Raw genomic sequence first — 22,547 nt, 5'->3', positions numbered from 1 at the left:
ATTTGCACCCAGTCTGCTCTGCTAGCAGGGCAGAGGTCTCAACTTGGGGAGGCATGTTAAAGACCCCAGCAGAGAAAGAAGATACTTTGAGCCCAGTGAGGGTAGCTAGTGCAACACCCCAAGAAGAAGAAGAAGAGTTTGGATTTGATATCCCGCTTTATCACTACCCGAAGGAGTCTCAAAGCGGCTAACATTCTCCTTTCCCTTCCTCCCCCACAACAAACACTCTGTGAGGTGAGTGGAGCTGAGAGACTTCAGAGAAGTGTGACTAGCCCATGGTCACCCAGCAGCTGCATGTGGAGGAGCAGGGACATGCTTGTGTTTTCAGCCTGCTTGTGTTTTCAGTATCCCAAATAATGTGAAAATTGAGAGGCCACAGATGAAACTGTGTGGCCAGATGACTCATGGAATTTGGAAGTTAGGGCTATCATGCTGTCTATGTATTACCTCCAGGACCAGAGTCCGTAAGCCTCTGAATCCGCAGTGTTGCTGGGGAACACAAGCAGGAGATGGCTGTGGTGTGCTCATGCCCTGCTTGTGGACTTCTCAGAGGCACCTGGTTGACCTTTGGAGGACCAGAATGCTGATGGAGATGGGCCTTTGGCCTGACCCAGCCCAACCTTGTTGATTATGTCCCTTTACTCCCATACCTGGGGTGTATGGAGTGTTCGGGCAAGGGTAGTACCTCTGGTGGGGGACATGTCATGTTCCTTTTGGGGTAGTTTGTCCACCTTTGGTTCCCATCCAACGCAGCTCTCACCTTCTGGGTTCTGGAAACTGTCAGCAAGTGACAGCAGCCACACCCTGGTAAACGGTTTTGACTGGCTGGCTAAACCGGGTAACAGTAGCCAATGCTTAAACCCTCAGTGAGTAAGGGACTTACCCCTGCATGTGAAGACAGGCTCCAGCAGATTGAGTGGACAAGACCAACAGTGGGCCCAACACTCAAGAAGGTGGTTTCTGCATGTGCCGTAGAGGGAAGCGGGAGGCAGAGGGGGCTCATCAACCTCGGAACATAACCCATCTAAGAGGAGGAAAACTCTGATCCTCTGCCTTGTGGGATATCGTCGGGAGAAGAAAAGGCTAAGGAGTAAACCCTATACAAATCCGAAGCGGAGTCCCTAAGAGGGTTGGATGGTGCCTTGTATGCCTCCTTCCAGCAACTCTTGCAGCCAAGCTGATGCCAAACATACTGCTCTGCTTTCTTTTGGACCACATCAGCGAGACTGAGGGGGGTGGGTCTTGTCATCTGTGCAGCCCAGGACCTCCATGTATACCGCTCAGGCTTGTGCCCCAGGGAGGCCACCGGTGCTTCTAATGCAGTGGTTTGACCAGAGGTGCACTCCAAGGTCTCTTGAGACAGGCGGGTGCCAACAAACTCCCCTATGTGAATTTCTTATTCCATCTCAGGACAGTTATTTACAGTGCAATCCTATACATGACTACTCAGAAGAACTAAGGCTGTCAGAATTAAATAGGGCTTGCTCCCAGGCAACTGGGGTAATGCACTGCCGACTTGTTTTTGGAAAGAAGAAATACATACAATTCTAGCATTCTTATCGAGCTGTGTTGATAGTACACTATACAAAGTCTTCACAAGGGGGCATAATTCTACTTTGGAAATGTAACTGAAGTTAGGACAAGATACAGTACAGCCTCTTCGCATCAAGACCTGCCAGGGACTGAGTTCTTCTGAGAACTCTGACTCTAGCTTTTGTTCTACAAGTGCTGCTCCCTGGAGGCTACCTGGCATGCAGGCATACAGAACTGCTACACTAACTCCACCCAAAGCAGCTCATGTTTGTGATTTTTACAAAGCTAACACAGAGAACACCAGCCACTTCATGATTTGCACTAAGGGCCTCATTCACTTCCAATGGTTGGACCATCACGTAACGTATGCAAGCAGGCAGGATGAGCTGGTTCCACTCGAATTACACACCCCCAGCAGTTCAGTGAGCAACACCTCAGAGGCCAAGTATTGTGATTCTTTCTGCCCTGTTTATAGGATCAAGGCCTCATCACAATATCCAGGTGATTCATGTTTTCTGTCATCTTAGGGCATTGCCGTGCTAGTTGCGTTTTCATTTTCCCTTACCCCACAGAACAGGAGCTTATATTATCACCAAAGATGGTGGAGATGAGGAGCCTGTAGGCCCTTCCTCTTGGTACCGTCTTCTTTCCCCTCCATCTTTCACATCTTGCATAGCTGGACTCAGTCCACCCCCCCTCCATCCGAACACATAACATTCCCATTAGTACTGCTTTTTCTTTAGATAGTATCATGCCATCTGAGCATTAGACTTGTATCCTATTTCCAGGTGTTGAATGGTCTCTTTAAATGTGAAGGTTCATTATTGTTCCACAAGATGTGTATGTCTTTAAGGGCCAGAGCAAATAACGAGACCCAGTTTTACAGCTGTGAAACAGTATAGCAGGTGCTGCTAAGTTGTGTTAATTAAGCTGTGTCAGCAATTGGTTATAGTATATAAAGAGCAGCACCTAGCTCTCTCAGTACCCTGGGGGATGGGCTGGTGGTTGGGTCATGCTTGTTGATATATTTAGTGTAAAAGGAGTTTTTATTTTTATTATTAAAACCTTCTTAAAGTTATTTCTGAGTTCCTTGTAATGCGTGGTCGCCCCAGCAAGCTTTCTGCAGTGCAACTAAACTGCAAATAGCAATAGCAGCCTAGGGGTTGGCAAAACCAGCCCCAACCAGGGACTCAAGCCAGGGGTGGGACAAGAATCACTTATCAGATCATGGAGTGTATGATGTATATGTGCAAGATCAAATGCGAGAGAAGTTTCCCGTCCTTGTTGCACCATGGCACAAAGGTGTGCATTTTATTTATTTATTTATTTACCCTTTCTACTCCCCTCGCCCTCACTCTGAATGCTTTGAGTACTTGAATCACGTAAAATGTAGTAATTTCTACAGTAGCTATTGTGGTAAAGTGTTTTTTTCTGGCACCAGTGCAGATACAGCTCCTTGCCAAAGGTGCAAAGGACCCTAGGTAAACCGCTGCCTATTTCAGTTTTAGAAGCTGTATAAGGAGTTTCAGAACAATAGACGCTCCAGCAGCTGAAGCTTAGGGAGTTTTCACCTGACCATCTTGCCTAAAGCAGTAAATATTTGTATCCCACTCATTTTCGGTTTTGTTTGGTACACCACCTTCTCTCTAGTAAGCTATAAACACTATGTGAACAAATGCTTTATTCCCTCTTGCAAAATATATGAACAGAGCAATACACCCCAAAGATCTAAGTAACAGTGCTGTGGAAAGTAGGGTGTTGTACTCATCTTCAAAAAGGGGGGAAATTAAAGCTCATTTAACTACCAACTGGTAAGCTTGACACTGATACCAGGAAAGGTCCTAGAACAGTTAATTCAACAGTTGGTCTGTGCACACTTAGAAAAGGATGCTGTGATTATAAAGACCCAATGTGGGTTTCTCAAAAACAACTCATGCCAGATCATGGGTGTAGTCAAGCTGGGGCAGGGAGGGGCAGCTGCCCTCCCCCCAAATCAATAAAAAATACATAGGAAAGGTTCTTCCCTGCTCCCCTACGAAAAGGCTTGCTTCCCCCAACAAAAATCCTGACTATGCCCCTGTGCCAGATGAATCTCATTTCTTTTTTTTATAGTTACAAGCTTGGTAGATCAGGAGAATGCTGTAGACATGGTATATCTTGATTTCAGTAAGGCTTTTTGCAAGGGCCCCCATGATAGTCTTGTGGAGAAGCTGGTAAATGTGGAATAAACAAGGTAATTGTTAGGTGGATTTGTAGCTGATTGACTGACCAAACCCAAACAGTGCTCAGTAATGGTTCCTCATCATCCTGGGGGGGGGGGGAAGTGACAAGTGGGGTGCCACAAGGTTGTCCTGGGCCTGTTGTTGTTCAACATCTTAATAAATGACTTAGATGAAGGTATTCAAGGGATGCTTATCAAATCTGCAGTTGACACCAAACTGGGAGGGGTAGTCAATGCCGCTGAAGACAGAATCAGGATTCAAGATTACCTTAACAGATGGGAGAACTGAACCAAAACTAAGAAAAAGAATTTCAACAGGGACAAATGTAAGGTTCTACACTTAGGCAGGAAGAACGAGCTCCACAAATTATAAGATGGGGAACACTTGGCTAGCCAGTAGTAGATGTGAAAAGGATCTAGGGATCATAGTAGACCACTAGCTTAACAATGTGATGCAGAAACAAACAAACAAACAAAGCTAATGTTATTTTAGGCTTCATCAACAGAACTATAGTGTCCAGATCAAGGGAAGTAATAGTTCCGTTCTATTCTGCCTTGGTCAGACCACACCTGGAATACTGGGTCCAATTCTGGGCACAATTTCAGAAGGAGAGCAACCAAGATGATCAAGGGTCTAGAACAGTGTTTCCCAACCTTTTTTGGGCAAAGGCACACTTGTTTCATGAAAAAAATCTCGAGGCACACCACCATGCCAGATGGGGAAAGGTCACTTTTTACTTATGTAAAAAAAAATAAAAAAATAGTAACAGCATAGAAGGTAATGGTTAGGCTAGCATCCCTCTTCCAAATATGCTAGGTTTTTATTTGCAGGGACTGTTCTACATGGGAAAGCATTCAGCACTGTCATTCTCCCATCTGCCATCTGAGTTGGTACTATTCTGGGTCAACTTACTCTGCTGCATGTGTAGATGAAAATGGCACCAAGTGTGGGGGAGGGGGCAAAACAGGTTTCAGATACAGGATATTAAGCATACACGTACTTCAGATTGAACTGGTTGCTTGCTTTGCAAGTTTTCATTTCCCAAATGACTGCCTTGGCAAGCGCAATACCTACCAGGCTCAACGCCAGTCTCGCACTGCCGCTTCCTGCGCTCTCAAGGACCCGGGAGGAGGAAGGCGTGAAGGGAATCCCGAAGGCGCGAAAACCTCGCGCATGCGCAGGCCTTCCGCCTGCGACAGCCCAGTAGGCCGGCCGATCGAGCGGCGATGGGATGTGGGAGGGAGCTCGCTCGCCGCCCCGCGTGTGCCTATGTGGGGCACGTTACAGCCCCGTGACGTCAGCGCCACGCAGGCAGCCAGGCAGGCAGACGGCGAGAGCCCTGCGCTGGGCGGCCTCTCCTCGCTGCCGCCGCCCCGCCTCTCACCGCCCGACTCGCCCTCCTCCCTCCCACGGCACACCAGGCAACGTCTCGCGGCACACTAGTGTGCCACGGAACACCGGTTGGGAAACACTGGTCTAGAAACCAAGCCTTGTGAGTAGTGGCTGAAGGAGCTAGGGATGTTTAGCCTGGAAAAGAGGAGACTGAGAGGAAGTATGATAGCCATCTTCAAGCATCTGAAGGGCTGTCACATGGAAGATGGAGGAAGCTTGTTTTCTCCTGCTCTGGAAGGTAGGACTTGAACCAGTAGCTTCAAGTAACAAAAAAGGGTATTTCGACTAAACATCAGGAAGAACTTTCCGACAGTAAGAGCTGTTAGACATTGGAGTGGTCTCCGTTAGGAGGTTGTAGACGCTTCATTTGAGGCTTTAAAGCAGAGATTGGATGGTCATCTGTCATGGATGCTTTAGATGAGGTTCCTGCATTGCAGGGGGTTGGACTATATGACCCTTGGGGTCCCTTCCAACCCTAAGATTTTATTATTCTATTATCTGTCATTCCACATAATTTCCTCCCCACAATAATCGCAGGCCGTGGATATTTGCTGAGAGCAGGGGAGGTAAACTCTGAATCCAGCTTTTCCAGTGTTACAGGATGTTTGTAGGAACTAAGAGGCTTAACTATATCAAGAGCAGTGGTGCTCTCTCTCTCTCTCTTTCTTTCACAAACACACACATACATACATACACTTGCCTGATTAATCAGGTATTCAGCTTATCTCACACCTCTTTCTCTGGTCTGTAAACAAAGACACTCCTTAGAGAAGTATCACACACACAAACCTGGATCTATTAGAAAATCTAATTTGAGGCCAAGATCATCTTCCATTTATCCAGCCAGACAAGCATATTTCAAAATTCAAGCAGAGGCAGCCAAGCTTCACACAAGGGACCAAATTAGTTTATCAACACACAAGTATAAAACCCAGCCATCTGCACACCAAATTAGCTAGTTTGAAATCAGGTTATGCGCTAGCGATTAACCAAATCCAAAATCATGTCAGCACTAGATTTAGTGAGTCACAACTAGTTCAAAGGCTTCCAGCAGGGCGAAATAAGATTTACACCGTCAGCATGAGCAGAATCTAGCTCTCTGTTACAGCAAATAAGTGAATAAAAGTTATCCTTTCTGGTAAGATGCACACAACTAACTGCATGCTTTCTTCAGATTTCGCTACCAACCAGCGACCCTAGAATACCCCCCACAGGATAGCTGCCCTGCCATTTTAAACCCCTTAATAAGTCTGCAAAGTTCTCAGATCGCTATGTACACCCTCCCACTCTGCACCTAGCTAAGTAATCTACAACAGAAAAGCTCCCTCCACCAGATGACTGAGTGGATGGCCAGAGCCCATCATCCCTACAGATTCCTCTGTTCAGATGTAGCCTCCAGTTCCAGCCCCAGCTCATGAAACCCATCTTGTTTGGGACAGTCATTTTGCCTGTGCCAATAGCTCCGCATCAAGTTTGCACAAGCCCAGCCCTTAAAATGAGTATGAGTGCCTGTGGGAGGGAGGGAGAAAGACCTGCTTGTTGGGCTTGGGACCTGCCAGAACTTAGTCACCCTTATTAATTTAAAGAGGAAGCCTTCGTGCCTAGCAAGGAGTGAAACTACCAGTAGATCCAGTGCGGGAGCTCAGCTGAGCCAGAGGGATGGGTCATGCCCAGCCTTGATAGAATTTGTGGAGGAACCTGTCCTCTAGCCACCTGGCATCACAGAGACTCAGAAGTCCTTGCTTCCTTTTAATACAGCTGCAAACACAATCCTGGTTCCTGAGTAGGGTGGCCAGCTACAGACAATGATGGGACTCCTGCGCCTTTAACAAGTGTGTAAAAGTGGGGATTTTAGCAGGTACATAAACACCACTTACTTCCACACAACTATTAATGGCATAGGACCCCTATCCCTCTTTGCACCTGGCCATCTCATACCTGAATTTCCGTCTGTGTTAGGCACCCAAGCAAAATGGGGAGGAAACTGAAACTGGCACATCTGCAGGTTTCGTTAGTCCAAGTGTTACTGAACTCCCAACGCGTATCAGCCACAAGGGATTGGGAATGACAAGAGTTGCACTCCAACCACTACTTGTTTTTAAACCTAACTTGTGAAACAAAGAGCAGTTTCCTATTTTAAAAGATGTCTACCTCGCCATTTCAGATGCCGTCCTCCTGCCCACATTTTCTTTTGCAATTAAATTAGAAATAAACTACTTTAGTTCAGATTTTTTATTATTTATCTGCATCAGATCAACAATCTTTAAAAGGTATGCATATAGAGAAAACTAACATTTTGCACGGTAGATTGCTCGATGGGCCCAAGCCAAACACACACACAATATTAACAATATAATACAGACAGGTGCAGTGCACATACCAGGGCTGAGGTCATTTACCCAGCCTATAAAAAAACAACAACAAAAAACAACAACAATACATTTACAGCATTTTTAAAAAGAATTACAACTTGTTTGCAGGAGCTACATATTGAGAGGGTCCTTTTCTCTTCGGAAAGAAAGTTTCAAGTATAGCAGAAATGGACAAAAATGCCCTTTACAAAAAAATGAAAAGTAAAAAAGCTGCCATGGCAGTTGTAGGAGAGGGGTTGCAGCTGCAGCAGTACCTGGCTTCATGATCATCCTTTGGAAGGAGACACCAAAACATATTTTTAAAGGTTATCAGTTAATCAACCAAATCGTTAGCCTTGTAGAACAGATTGCTTTCATGATCCAAACAGCATCTTTGCTTTGAGCAAAGGAATAGGCAGTTCAGGACAAATGATTGCAAGAACAGAACCATAGTTTTCAGTTGTACTTTTACAAAAATGTCGCTAGTTAAATTCATAAATCTACAAGAGTCTTGGAGCATTCGTTGCCTTACACATTTGTGTAAGAAGCAAGCAAAGATGGCTTTCTTTCCCATTTACGAAGACAATAGGTTGAAAATCATGTTACATTCTCACAAAGCACCTAGAGGTATTGCAACTAAGCAGATGTACAGACATCTTCTTGTCAGTTAAAAGCTAAGACAGTTTGGTTGCAGTACTATGCACACTTATCTGCGAGTAAGCCCTGCTGAAGAAAAGTGGGATTTATTTTTCAGTAAACATATAGGATTGTACAGTTAGCCAGCCAAAGCACAATTCTATATAAACTTATTTAAAAGTAGCTCCCACTGCATTCAGTGTGACTTGTTCCCTTAAAAGCAAAGATTGCATCCACAGGAATTTTAGCTGGTTGACAGCACCAAAGTAGTACACATTTATACGGCAACTTTTTAAAGGTTTCGCCTATAAATATGCGGTATCTCAATTTTGCAGGAAAAAAGTGTATTTGAATGTTAAGGCATTTTTGGCAATGCTTTAGCAGCATCCCTGAGCAGGACAAGGGTGGGGGGAATTAACATTGCAACTCTAGGCATACTTTGGGGTTAATGGCTGAAAAAAAAGACAGAATTCCTCTGCTTAATAGAAGTTGTGTAGAAGATGTAAGCCTGCGTGACAACTTACAACTATTAAACTATACAACTAATTAAAAGTGTCGGAGTCTTGTCCTCATTTTCAGCTTGGCCACCTTAGAACACTTGCTTAACTCAATGGTGCTTTTATTGAATGTATGGATTGTGCTGTTAGTCCCATTAAACTCAAATGGGACTTGCTTCTGAGTTAAGGATCAGCAGGATTGTCCTGCACTACATTGGTCCTTGAAACCCTTCAGCTCACACAATCTTCCAGAGTAAGTTTTGCCTTTTGTTCAGGGTTTATATTTTGGTTTTGCAACCTGTTCCAGAAGTGACCGTTTTAGAAAAAAGAAAAAAGTTGACTTCCCCCTAGTCCCTTCCCTGGTCATTATATACATTGGCAAAACATGAGGTAACCCCCCCCCCATCTATCTTTGATTTAAAAAAATTGGTATGAGATGCAGATGTTTTAATTCACTGGGTTAACTTATTTCAAGCCAACCTTTTTGGATCTGTCCCTTTGAACAAAAGGAGCCAGCAAGTTTAAATTTGTCCCTCTTTTCCTCAAGGATACCTACTATAAAAAGGTAGTTCGACAAGAGTAAGCATTTTACATTACAAGATAAAAAATAAAGACCATTGTACAGAGCAAAACATTAAAAAGTTAAACTCGCTTGAGGCAATTGACATAGTCTTTGAACTATGGCTGTGTGCGCACTGAAGATTTGGAATGGGAATGGCAGAGATATGCTGCCACAATTATAGTGCCCACACACAAATATTTCCAGTGCAATTTTTCATATACTCTGCTGCAGTTAGATCTGTGTAACTATTCACTCTTAAATACACAAACATTTTCCATATTGCCATGGAAGAACCAACTGGGTTTCCTCTTTAAATATTAAAATGTTTTACTAATATATACATAATTTACCTCTTCCAATAAGAAAATATTCCATCCCTTCATAAATAGAGTTCAGAGTCTCTTTGCGTCCCTGTCCCATCCCCCTCTTCTTCATCCCTACCACATCCCACCCCGGTGCCCCAGCAGGCCATGCTTCACACATGCCTCTTCATGTGCAGGGCCAGGTGATCTGATCGGGAGAAGGCACGGTCACAGAGGTGGCACTGGAAGGGCCGGACACCAGTGTGTTTGCGGTAATGGCGTGTTAGTTCATCTGACCGTGCAAATTTCCAGCCGCAGCCTTCCCAGTTACAGTGATAAGGCTTCTCACCTGGAAAAACAGAAAAGGAGAGAAACGTGAACTTTCTAGCCTGGTGAAAAGGAGTGCAAATGGCTCTGTCTCCACCCACCCTGGGGCAAACACTTGCCCAAATAAAAGATCAAGTGAGTCTATTCCAGGGAATGTGCTCTCAACTGATCTCACAACCCTGGTGAAAACTGGCCCCAACGATGTCCTACATTGGACGTAACCGCTTTTACATCAAATTCGCATTAGTTCAACCTAGTCAGCGGTCTGAACTGGAGAGTTCTGTAAACAAACTTCCGGGCAAACAACATGCACAGGATTGTACTGCATGCGCCTTTCCAGAAACGATTTAATTCGCGGAATAAAGCAACAAGGCGCACTGGCGCTGTCCTGCCAAGCTCTGCTCCTGCAGCGTCCCCTGTACACAACCGGCACATTCCCGGGAAGACATGATTGGCCAAAGCACGCCCAGGTGTCATATAAGATCAGCCTGGCAGAGTTTGCTGCCAGTTTTCGCACAGTCGGCGAGTCTGCCCTGCGTCCAATTCTCCACATTGCTACACCCTGTGCGCCCACGGGGGGGGGCTTCCCCCGCCCCGCTCCTCCTCTTGGGGAGCCCTTCTCCGCGAACCCGCTTCCCCACATCCACCCACCCGAGGTATCCGCGTCCCTCCCACCCCCAGCGACCCTTAACTCCACTCCCAGCCCCGCGCCCTCCTGCCCGGGCCCCGCGCCCTCCTTACCCGTGTGGGTCCGCATGTGCGCCTTGAGATGTGAGCTCTTCGTGTAGGTCTTGCCGCAGCCGGCGAACTCGCAGTTGTGGGTGGCCGTGCGCTTGCGCGCCCAGGACCTGCGGCCCCTCTTCGGCTTGCACTCCTCCGGGGGCCCCATCGGGGCGTAGTAATCCAAGACGGGCGAGTTGGGCGGCGTTACCAGCAGCCCGTGCAGGCCCTGGGCGTGCGCGTTCAAGGACTCCCGGAAGACGCTGAAGTGTCCACGGAACTGGGGCTGCATCTGCCCGGCGAAGTTGGGCGGGAAGAGGTGGGCGCCCCGGGGGTAATGCTGGGGGGCTCCCATCTGCGCGTGCATGTCGCCGGCCACCTGGCACTGGGCCGCGGGGCTCATCTGCTCGCTGGGGAAGCCGGAGGGCGCGTGCTGCGGGAGGGGCGGCTGCTGGTGCTGCTGCTGCTGCATCATGGCCTGCATCAGGAGGGGCTTGTGGTCCAGAGGAGCGGGCCCCAGGCAATCGGGGCTGCCGCTCATCATGCACGGCTGCCCGTCCATCGGCTCCTGCTTGACGCGCAAGTGCTCCATGGATAGGCCCCGAGCTAAGCCTGGGGGAGCGTGGGCCAGGCCAGGGGCGCGCAGCTCCGTGTATTCCCGCCGCTGCAGCTCGCAAGGGCCCGGCCCTGCTGCCGGGTGCTGTTGCATGTCCTGCGTGAAGAGCTCGGCCATGTAGCTGTGGCCGGGGCTGGGCATGTAGGACGCGGCGAACTTGTTGGAGGGCTGCTGGTAGTTGGAGCTGTCGCTGTCGTAGGTGGTGCCGCAGCTCTCGGGAGTCTCGGGCAACGGGTAGTTGGGGTTGGGGTGCGGGGGCGCCGCCACCCCCGTGGGCTGCCCGTTCGTGGTGTGCGCCAGGATGAACTCCAGGTCGACGAAGTTCCCTAGCTCGTCCGCTTCCCTCTTGATGGTCGCGGCGCCCTCCACGTGGGTGGGGATCCTCTGCTGCTGCTGCTGCTGCGTGGATAGGAGCAGCGGGGTTATGGCGGGGAAAGAGTTAAGGTGCCAGGCGCAAACATGCTACTGGGGAGCCAAATCCAGACACTATTTATAGCACCCCCTAACCTGAAAAACGGGTTGCGCGCACCTTCCCTCTCCGATGAGTTTAAGGGCAGGGTGCGCCTGGCACTCAAATCACTTCGAATTAATACCAATCTGCTAGGCTCCACTGGATCCCACCCGGTCCCCTCGTTATGGTTTGGAGGAGCGGATCCTGCGTCTACACAGCCTACTAGTACGCCAGCCAGGAATGAGCCGGGATCGCTTCCTGATCTCTCCAAAATGTACCCATCTCCTCTTGGAATGTAGTTAATTATGGAGGAGTTAATTGACTTGACCCCCCCCCACTAGCCCCGCCCTCTCTCCGCCCCCGCCCCAATATTTGATTGGTTCCGCTCAGCGAGAAGCCCCTCGCGCTGGAATATGACTGGTACGCTCCGTCCTTTGCAGATTACGGCGGTCTTTACCAAAACGTCCCGCGGAGAGTTAAGTTAAAATTTCTCGGCCGTCAAAAAAACTTCATCCCTGCATCCTTTCCAAGTCCCACAAAAATATGTTCAAGGTGTTTTTGTTTCTAGCTAGCCTTTAAATTGTTAGATCGCCCAGAAATTTTCGTGGGGACAAAAATACATTTTACACGCAAATGCGTATAAGGGAGCCGTGACGACCTTTAAGAAGAAAAGGGAGATTTTAAGTGGGGGGGGTGTGGTGTGAGAGAGCAATGCTCAACTACCTTCCTCCTCCACTACCACGCTTTTCTGCTCAAAATCGCTTTCCCTAAGAGCCTTTTTCGTAGGGACACCCATTCCGGCTTCAAAATGCCCCTCTCCCAAAGTTTCCTTATTAAAGGACCAGAGCTTGCACGCGCCGCCACTGCCCCTCGGGGTGCCCAACGCAGCGCAGGATCGGGACGCAAATCAGGTAGGAATTTCAGTAACTGTGAGGGGCTAACTTTGCTACCGAACAATTCGGGCATCAATTCAGCCTGATCAGGAACTCCACCCTTACTCTCTGCACGTACTCCTGGACCAGGATAAAACTCTCGCTTATATACATTCTAGTATCCTGCCCGCGCTCCAAGAGGCTGAGTGCGGTATTTTAGCCTCACAGCTGTGAGCTGAATTTAAGGCATGTGTCACTCCAGAATTCTTAAGATAATTTCGAAAGTTTTTTTCTTTTTTTTAAAGCGAAAACCTCAATAACGTTGGTGCCCCCAAACAGCTCAGGCAAGAGTTTTAAATTAACATCGTTGAAAAATCGTATTGCTCGCAGCCGATCCTGACCTCTGTCATTTTTATATGATCCAAGGTAGTTTATTCTCCTACGAGTGCAAAGACCAGGAACCTCCCCAGCAAAGCCAGGCAGGTTAGAAGTGGGGTGCAGCCTCAAGGCGCCGTCGCGCAGTTTCTAACACCCTTCCCCAAAATACACATCTGGATCCTGGCGGCGGGAAGGGGCGCAACGGAGGGCGATTAAGAACAGGAAAACTGTCCCCGGGGGCCCAGGGCCCCTGCCCCGCAACCCCTCCAAATAGTCTCGGAGCGCCATTCCGTTAATATTAGTTTTAAAGGGCGAGAGGGTCTTCCTTGCGCCTCGCCCCTCCGGCGCTTTCCCAAACAGTTCCGTGCGCCCTCACCTGTACCATGTCGGGCTGCCGGTCTTCCAGCGGCACCAATCCGGCAAAGGTGGAGATAGACGGCAAGACAGCTTCCTCCACGGCTGCGCTCATCTTGCACGGTGGCTTGAGCGGGAAAGAGCTAGGAAACTGCCCCGAGTCCGGCAGCTCCCCTCCAGGCACTGAACGAGCGCTGAACTTCTGCAAGCGCCAAAAAAAAAAAAAAAAAAAAAAGGTTCCTTGCGTTCCAGTAGTAAAACAGCTGAGCTCCCGTGCGCTCTGATTGGCCGAGGCGAACTACATATTCAGGAGGCTCATCTTTGGAATTTATTACAAAGGAAACGGCCACGCCCACTACAAAGGTCTCGGCTGTAGTCGAAGCTCGTTGACAAGCAAATGGAAATGAGCAAGAAAATCCCATTCTTGGTAAAGGAAGGGGCACCTTCCCACTTTTTTTTAGATCCAGAAGCAGACCTACTAAGCAAGCGGTCTTTACTCTGGAGCAATTGCCACGGAATGCTTCCGGTAGGCACTTCGTAGGAAATCGATTTGGAGAGAGCAGCCTACTCTTCGAGATCCACGGTGCTAGTGATTAGTTAGTGTCCGCCTGGGTTTGCGGAGAGGCAGGTTTAAATCCCCACTCCGGCCAACTGGCGATGGCTAAGAGACCACGCAGGAGGGGTTGTCGTATGCGAGGATAAAATTGCAGTGTGTGTATGAGAGACAGAGAACATCAAATACTGTACCCTGCTTTTCCTAGAAGGAGAGGTAGTGTGTGTGGTCGATAAATATAAGATACAATTTATAACTAAAGTCAGGATCCAGCTTCTAGGGGAAGCTATGAACCTATGCATGGAAGCTTGGAAGTCATTCTGCACGCTTCATGCATAATTGCAAAAAACAGAAGTGCAAGTGGTGGTTGCCCAGTTAACTGTAACAGCAATGTCAGAGAGTTGTGTTTTGCTTCTGAACATCTCATGAAGCAGAGAAGAAAACAGCTACAATGAAGGACTGTAAGAAGATCTTACATGCCCCCAGCCCAATGTCCACAGCTGAAAATGGCATAGTTGGGGCTACTGCTAAAGTTCCAAAGAACATACACCCATTAAAGCCCACTGTTAGGTCTTATGCAGTTATGCTGCTTTATACTTTGTTACATTGTATGTCTAATTTAAATTGTTTTCTTCCTTTCTATAAGGTGTCCTGATTTTTCTTTTTAAACTGGACATCCTATCAGTATTGTTCATAAATTTTAAAAAGGGCATGAAATAGGAAAGGCAGATCAGGTGGCTGAACAGGCATGTTTATCTTAATTAGAGAGTGAGAAGGAATATTGAAAGTCATGTACAGTACTTCAACAACCTATACCTAATCAAAATGTTTCACAGCAGACTGAAATCCTCCATAAAATCTTCACAGAAAGGCATCCCATAACTGCCCTTGGACTCAGTTCAGAAATTCAGAGATGCCCATTGTAAAGGGATATTAGGGGTCTATAGAAATACAGTTCTGCTATTCCTCTTCAGTAATTTGCTGTGGAAGTAGCATCTATAGCAAATGAGTTCTGGTTCTGATGCATGATTTTCCCTCTACGGAAGAAGGTAAGTGGAGAAACACACAGGGTGATAGACATAATGTTTAGCACACAATGTGTTTCATGGGTATCTCCACAAAAAGAATGATTTTTGTGAATGAAATAATTTAAGAGAAAGGTCTGACTTCCAAGTTTAGAAACCAAACGGGGCAAATTCTTAGCCCCACCTCCCAAAAGACAGCAGAAGGGAGATGTCACAATAGTGAATGAAACTCAAAATCATAATGAGATCAATCCTCTGCATGATTACTCAGAAGTAAGCCCTTGAAGCCTGTCAATGAGTTCTAAGCATAATGTGCATTAATCATCCTTTATATGCAAAACCAAAGTCGGTAAAAGTTCTGGGTAAAACTGGGACTTTAATCTATATGTGTGATGGTGTGTAGAAATCAAAGGTTGAACATTTTTGAGCAAAAATGATGTGTGGTATCCAACTAGGCCATACTCAGAGTAGACTCATTTAAATTAATGGACTTGAGTCCATTGTGATTTTGTATGCTATGTACATATTAACAGGGTTCTGCAGACAGCTCAGCTGGTAGAGCAGGCAACCCAGCGTCCTTGGGAAAAGGATTCCTGCAGCGCAAGACCCTCCTGGTCCCTTCCAACTCTACAATTCCATGATTTCCTAGAGCTATAGAAAACAAGCTGTTGAAATTAAACAATTAAAATCATTTTTAAAAATAGACAGTCTGCTGTTTCTTCAAATTATTCCTTCCTTTCTTCCTTGCCTCCTCTTATGTATGAAACTGCTACTCATATCACTTGAATGATGCTCTGTCTTAAATCTCAAACCTATTTTTTCCTGTGAAGCCTTTGACACAGTCTCTATTTCCTATTGCAATTAAGCCTAAATATGTGTAAACTATTGTAATGCATATTCTTCCCTTATTTACCCCGGCTTCAAGTTACAAAGAAAGGAGATTCTAAAGAAACACCAGAAGAAACTTTCAGATAGTAAGAGCTGCACGACAGGGGAATAATCTCCCTCTGAAAGTTGTGGACTTCCAAGGAAGGATCCTTGGAGGTTTTTAAGCAGAAGCTGGATAGTCATCTGTCATGGATGCTTTAGCTGAGATTCCTCCATTGAAGGGGGTTGGGCTAGATGACCTTTGGGGTCCCTTCCAGCTCTATGATTCTATGATTCTACATTCCCCTCTCCTTTCTCTGTTGTCTCCCTGTGATAGATTATAGGTTATAAACCCTATGGGCAGAGACTTATCCCTTTGTACTCGATAAAGCCTCGTACACGCTGGTATTTATATAAATCTTCAACAGAATGTTGCATCGGGAAGTGTTCTAGGCAGACAACCTTGGGTTTTAAAAGCCAGGATATTATAGATTTTTAAAAGTTTCTATATCATTGCTATTGAAAACAGTTGCTTTTTGTTTTATGCTCAGTGGATAATATGTTGTCCATTTATCTTCTAAGATATTTAAAAAATATTTGCAAACTCTTCAACATATCTGCCCTAACTTTATTTCCCCTAAGATGGACTTGTTGCCCAGTTTCGTTAGCCTTTCGAGCTAGGAGTACTTCTAGACTCTGCCACCTTTGTTGTTTTCTTGCGAACCCCTTTGTTGCCTGTTAGCAATTTTTCTGAACTGCAAGTGCCTAAATGAATGCAATACTCCACCTTCAGCTAGACCTGGGTGAGTACCATGTGAGTCTTAATGACAAAGAACACTTACTTCACTTCTTCTTAGTCTTAGAAGTGATGCTTCTGCTGATAACAGAAAAAGACATTCACCATTATTTGTCACAGAATTGTATTGCTGACTCATGCTTGGTTTGTTATCCGCGCTAACACTGATACCAACATTTTCAGCACTCTTGCTGCCTGCCTGGTTGTTCTCCTATCTTATTCCCAAACATTTGTATCTTCTTTGCCACTTCTAACACATATCCCATATCTAACAGTTCTGCCTTCATGTTTGTTGCTGTCTTCTCATTTTGGTAGTTTATTAGCTGGGTTTTGAATTTTGAGCTTGAGCAATTGATAAGGCTTACATTTCTCTTACACTTTAGGATTGAATCAGACTGCAGAGTCAAATTGATTGGATTAGGGTTTTAGAGCAATATTAGCATCCCAATACTGAAATTACTGTACATCCATTAGCAGCATGAGATTGCCTGAGGCCACAATGCTAACCAAAATGGAAGTAGGGAGTAGAAAGGTGTGATTGGTAGACTATGGAGTAAATAATGGGTTATTCTAGGCCTACAGATCTCGCATGTCAAGCTTCTTGAAGACCTAGCTCAAACGGGCTGAAGGAGAAAGTTCACAGATTTGTCGTGATGATCACATGAGGAGAGGGATAACCATCCTTGAGCCCTTTGGAGGAAAGGTGGGATATAATAATAATAATAATAATAATAATACCTCTGGATACGAACGGGATCCATTCCAGAGCCCCGTTCGCATCCTGAAGTAAACGCAACCCACGGGTTGCAATTCACCGATTCCATGCATGCACATGACGTCATATTGACTGCACATGCGCGAGCGGCGGAACCTGGAAGTAATGTGTTCTGTTATTTCTGGGTCACAGCGGAGCACAGCCCGAAAGTGTTCAACCTGAAGCAGCTTCAACCCGAGGTATGACTGTATAACTATAGCCCAGGTTCATATCAGAATACTCTAGCATGCAGTTCCTCCAGATGTAGTATCATCCACAAATTTTATAAAGTTAAATGTACTAGACCCAGCAGTACTTCTATGAAATGCCAGTGGCTGTTTATTTTCAGAATCATATTAATCAATTTGTAACTACCAATACAGTCGTACCTTGGATCCTGAACGCCTTGGCTCCCAAACAAATTGGCTCCTGAACAATCAAAACCCAGAAGTGAGTGTTCCAGTTTTTGAATGATTTTTGGAAGCCAAACGCAGCTTCCTGTAGCCAATCAGAAGCCACGCTTTGGTTTCCGAACGTACGACTGTATTGAAGAGTTGGAAGGAACCCCAAGGATCATCTAGTCCAGCCCCTTGTAATGCAGGGATATGCAGCTGTCTCATCTAGGGATTGAACCTTCAACCTTGGCATTATAAGCAACACACTCTAACTAAGCTATCCCAGTTACTCAACCCATCCATTCCTACCTCTTCAATAAAGTAGCAGAAGACAATAGGAATGTAGTTTGGATTCATCAAGGCTTTGGATGTAAGAAAGCTTGAGGAAAGTGACATAAAAGAGTAATATAAATTCTACTTTTTCTGCTGCTTGTTTAGCATGTCCAGAGCTGAGCCCACCTACAAGAGGATGCGTGCACATCAAGTTGTAGAAACAACACGTGCATTTCCCTATGTGAGGAGATGCACAGGCTTAGTTTTAGGTGTCAAAACCCAAATGTTTTGCTTGTTCTTTCCCACCCCCTGAACAATAGTTTTAAATGTCTGAAGCAACTCAGACAATATAGCAAGAAATGAAATAGGGAGGCAGGTGGTTGCTGCTGCTTCCAGGACTAGAACACGGCCTCCCATCAATTATCTCTGACTTTCTGTTCATGTGTAAACTCTTATCTAGTAATAGGAAATGCAAATATGCCCCTCCCCTCCGTGATAAAAGGTGCAAAAAGCAACATGTACTACACATATATTCAATAAGAGAGGAAATGTGAAAAGGTAAATTGTTCTATTTGCTTACTACACAAGTGTGGGCACATGACTTCCCTATGCATATTATTTCCATTCTCTGTGTTAGGGCATCCCCACACATGACTTCATAATTTGAAGTATTGTATGAATGCCTCTGTAGTTCATGAATGGATCCTATCCTCTCTTGGTTTCTTGACTGATGGGGGAAGTTACGAGAATATCCCCTGATTTCACTATGGGGATGCCCAAGGGAAAGTACCTGCTTATTCTAATTACCTCCTCTGTTTCTGCACTGTAGCACCAGACTGGCAGTGCAAGCGCTGCTGCATGAATATGGCCTTACCTGCCAATCTGAAGCACATTTTCTTGGAAGAAGCCTAACAAGTGTCAGCTGCTACAAAATATTGCACTGTATGTATGCATACACCATACAAGAGATACTGACTTCATTTGCATACATGTGTGTGTGTTAACCTAACGCTCATGTCACAATAAACCAATTAGCCCTTAAACTGCCATAGCACCCTTGGTCTTATTAATTTTAATTACACGAGAATGCCTCGGAAATTCTCTGCATTGGAATGTTTATGTTTCAGTCCTGATCTGGTCTTCAGAGTTCCCTTCTTTTTTTAAAAAAACAACAACAACAGCAACAGACCATTCACTTCCAAGTATGGATTTTTTTTTTCCTAGATAACTTGAGTGTCTGCTGGTGATGTTCGTTGTATATTCCAAGCAGTGATAGTTTTATCACTGAGTACGGGGTCTCAGCTGCTGCCTTTTCCGTGAGGTACAGTAGCTGTATATATGTGTGGCAGGAGAGAGATAATTGGTTTTTTTATGATAGAGAGAAGTTTGCAAAAATGTTAAATAAACAGCATTGTGAGTGGGAGAACCCTAACAGTGGGAGAACCTTTTGTGATCCATTTGAACATGCAGCAAGCACATCCCAAATGCAGACAGGGTTAAATGTTGTACAGAGTCCCTGTGACCAGTTAGACAGCTACTACTGATCTCAGAATATCAACATTAATTATTTCAGCTCTTCTGGCATGGGGTGTATTCCTTTTGACAAGCTGGGGCTTTCCATACCCTGGGCATGAAAGGCATCCTTCTCATATGAGCTCTGCTTCACCTGCCAATGTGCAGGATAGTTGGAAGAGTGACTGTCGCTGGGGATATCTTGGCAGATTCCCAAACAGGGCATGGGCTGGCACACAGGGTGGTCTTCAGGCCCTTGAAGAACTACACAGGACTGTGCCAAGTAGCGAAGCAAAGTGTCTTCTGCTTTCCCTCTTTAGCTGGGATCTGGCTTCCAGCCACTCAGTACCGAGAAGCTCCTTAGCTGTTGAGTTTGTCGAGGAGAGATAGGTCTTATCTCCCCAAGCCTCTTGCCAACACAGGGTTTCCCATACCCAGTTACCTTTCTAAGAACTTTGGGTTGATTCTGCTGTTTGGAAAGTGCACAAGACAATTCTAAGTAAAGTGGATGCACTAATAACCATCAGGAGAGAGGCACACTGGATTCTCGAGCCTGAATCAAAAAGCTACTCTTCCAGTTACTCTCCTTACCAGACCATAATTATCCGGGTGGAGCAGGAAAATAAATGGTTGCCTTAATCCAGAAAAGCAACAACTATGCAAATCTCTCCCCAAGAGATGCAGCACTCCTTCTCAAGGCACATGCCGGTCTCTACAAGGAAATTGGCTCCACACTATCCCTGTTGCTCATCTTTGTTTCAAGCTCAGAATTAATTCACTGACAGTGGCAGTGCAAGACCTTGAAGGCTCTTCTGCCTTCAGGGCAAATTCAAAAGAAAACAGGTCTCTAACCTGGTGAGCAGCAAGCTGCTTTGCTTTTGCTAAACCTAATTTTTGCGTATTAAAGTGACTCATTCAGCCAGTGAGCAAGGCACAAGCCTTAAGCATATTTCTGTCCCAAGAGTCAAGGATGTGGGGAAATGGTGTAAACAGCACAAAAGGAGCACAAAGCTTTGGCATCAGTTTGGAGGGGATCCAAAATTTCAGGGTTACACATTATTGAAGCTGGTTTGTTACCTACAGTCATTCATAGAAAATGGAAGCTACAGCACATCTCCTCTTAAATTATGCAACGGACAACCAAAAATCTCCAGTTTAACCAGATGCTTCAATAAAAGTGCCATCTATAGAAGAGTACCTTGATGTATGGTGTCATTGGGGGTGGAAAAAAGTGAATTTGGATAGTGGATATTAAAGAGAATTTGATATATGTGGTTTGGGGAATGAGATGTTGAGGTAGAAAATGTGAGCCAGTGCGGCGTAGTGGTAGGAACGCAAAGGCTTGGATTCAAATCCTTACGCAGACAGTGGTGAAGGTCACTGGGTGACTTTGGACTGATCTCTCTCTCTCTCTCTCTCTCAGCCTAATCTGTCTCACTGGGTATTGAGAGAACAAAATCGGAGGAGAAAACTATGTACAGTGCCCTGAAATTTTTGGAAAGACATAAATGTAATGAATTAGTTTTAAATATAAAAGTGGTGTCACCACTGCAAAAGCTTAGAATGCAGTTCTAAGCATAATTACCTTAAAGTAAGTCCCTCTGAAATCAACTGGATATTTTTTGAGTATGTAAAGTTGGTTAGGATGAAGCTGAAACTGGGAGCAGGGAAGTATGGTAAGCCTTACCTCAGCCCCTGGTTTGAGCCTTACCTCAGTCCCTTCGGCCACCCACTATCTCTTAGCTTCAGCACCATCGCCTCCCCTCTGCAATATGGGGATAATACATAATATTCATTGACTCTGCAGAGCTCTTGTTATGAGGATTACTGAGATGCTATTGTGAAGCATGCTTGGTTTTTAAAACACACACCCTGCCACTAAGTTAAAAATGTGCAAGGCAGCTTACAGTGATTTCAAGGAGACTCACACTGATAAGTTTAGCAATACTGAAATGCTAAGTGTGTTTCTTGCGGTGGTGGCCTCTTCTAAAAGGGCATGTACACACACAAAAAGAAGGTCCAGAGGCAGAGCAGAGGTCTCAGGTTCAGTGTCTAGCATCTCCAGGTAGGGCTGGGAATATCCACTGTCTGAAACCCTGGAGAGCATAGGTACAGTCTGACTCAGTATAAAGCAGCTTCTTAACTTCCTGTGAGATGAGATGGGCTGAGGAGCAACAAGAGAGAGTGAGGCCTTCTGAGTGTAAAAGGTAAAAATGTTTTTGGTTGTGTGTGTTTTTAAAAAAATCCAAAGCAAATTAAATTTTGCTGGATTTTTTTTATTCTGCTTTCATCAGCTGCTTATGTCTCCCCACCCACAATTTAATTTCTGCTTACATATTGTGTTTTGTTTTTGTGTATTGTCAAAGCCAACCCAAAGGGATATAAGCTGTGCTTACAAGTATATCTGAACCAATAAGCTCGGTTTGGACAAAATACTAAGCTGAACCATAGCTTGGCTCTGGCTAGCATGGTGGCAGCAGGACCAGGAAAGGAGAGCTGCAGCTGCAGCTGCAGTATTCAGTCAATGAACTCACAAGCTTGCTCATTTGTTCTCAGCTGTGGTTTGGTTTAGCATCACATGCAAGCTGGACAAGCAACAAGAAAAATGCAGAGAGCAAAACCAAACCCTGTATATGGCATTTGTTGAGCTGACTAAGGCCTTTGACACTGTAAATTGTAACATCCTGTGGACTGTCCTTCTGAAAATTGGCTGCCCAGATAAATTTGTGAACATCCTTCAGCTCCTCTGTGATAATATGATAGCAACTATCACAGATAACAATGGCTCTCAAAGTGAACCATTCACGGTGGTATCAGGTGTTAAACAGGGTTTACCTCTATTCATTATTTTCATTCCCATTGTCAAAGGGAAACTCCCCATTGGGTAGAAATCATATATCGAACAGATGGAAAGCTCTTTAACTTGAGTAGGCTGAAAGCAAAGAGTAAGATTACCATAACTTCCGTCATGGAGCTTCAGTATGCTGATGACAACGTAGTGTGTGCACACCCAGAGGATGACCTCCAAACCATCCTAAATATTTTCGCAGAAGCTTACAAAAAGCTTGGCCTATCACTCAACATCCCAAAAAAACCAAAGTGCTGCACCAACAAGCACAAACAAACCCTCTGCAGTGCCACAAATCCAACTCAATGGTG

General features: G+C 45.5%; 1 protein-coding gene across 2 annotated transcripts; it reads right to left on the bottom strand.

The window, feature by feature from the left end:
* Positions 1–7,364: 7,364 nt before the first annotated feature.
* Positions 7,365–13,968, bottom strand: KLF17 (KLF transcription factor 17). 2 transcript variants are annotated; one of them, XM_082227050.1, is made up of 3 exons: positions 13,236–13,968; positions 10,564–11,551; positions 7,365–9,844 (listed from the first exon to the last, which is right to left on the bottom strand). In XM_082227050.1, the coding sequence occupies exons 1-3, from the start codon at positions 13,326–13,328 to the stop codon at positions 9,669–9,671; spliced, it is 1,257 nt and encodes a 418-aa protein (XP_082083176.1). In that variant the 5' UTR covers positions 13,329–13,968; the 3' UTR covers positions 7,365–9,668. The 2 variants fall into 2 exon arrangements, with proteins under 2 accessions (XP_082083176.1, XP_082083175.1); XM_082227049.1 differs by having other exon boundaries at positions 10,564–11,554; positions 13,236–13,964.
* Between the last annotated feature and the right edge of the window lie 8,579 nt (positions 13,969–22,547).

The sequence above is a fragment of the Podarcis vaucheri genome (genome assembly GCF_965113315.1).
Source record: "Podarcis vaucheri genome assembly, chromosome: 6".
Taxonomy (NCBI): domain Eukaryota; kingdom Metazoa; phylum Chordata; class Lepidosauria; order Squamata; family Lacertidae; genus Podarcis; species Podarcis vaucheri.
The sequence above is the reverse complement of the archived record's forward strand: the minus strand, read 5'-3'. Positions and strand labels throughout refer to the sequence as shown.

What these genes read in the sequence shown, in the direction of transcription:
- KLF17 (XM_082227049.1), bottom strand. Translation starts at nt 13,328, where the DNA reads ATGAGCGCAGCCGTGGAGGAAGCTGTCTTGCCGTCTATCTCCACCTTT. An exon ending in GGCAGCCCGACATGGTACAG is followed by an intron (nt 11,555 to 13,235) that starts GTGAGGGCGCAC and finishes TCCACGCAGCAG; the next exon opens with CAGCAGCAGCAGAGGATCCC. An exon ending in GCACATGCGGACCCACACGG is followed by an intron (nt 9,845 to 10,563) that starts GTAAGGAGGGCG and finishes CTGTTTTTCCAG; the next exon opens with GTGAGAAGCCTTATCACTGT.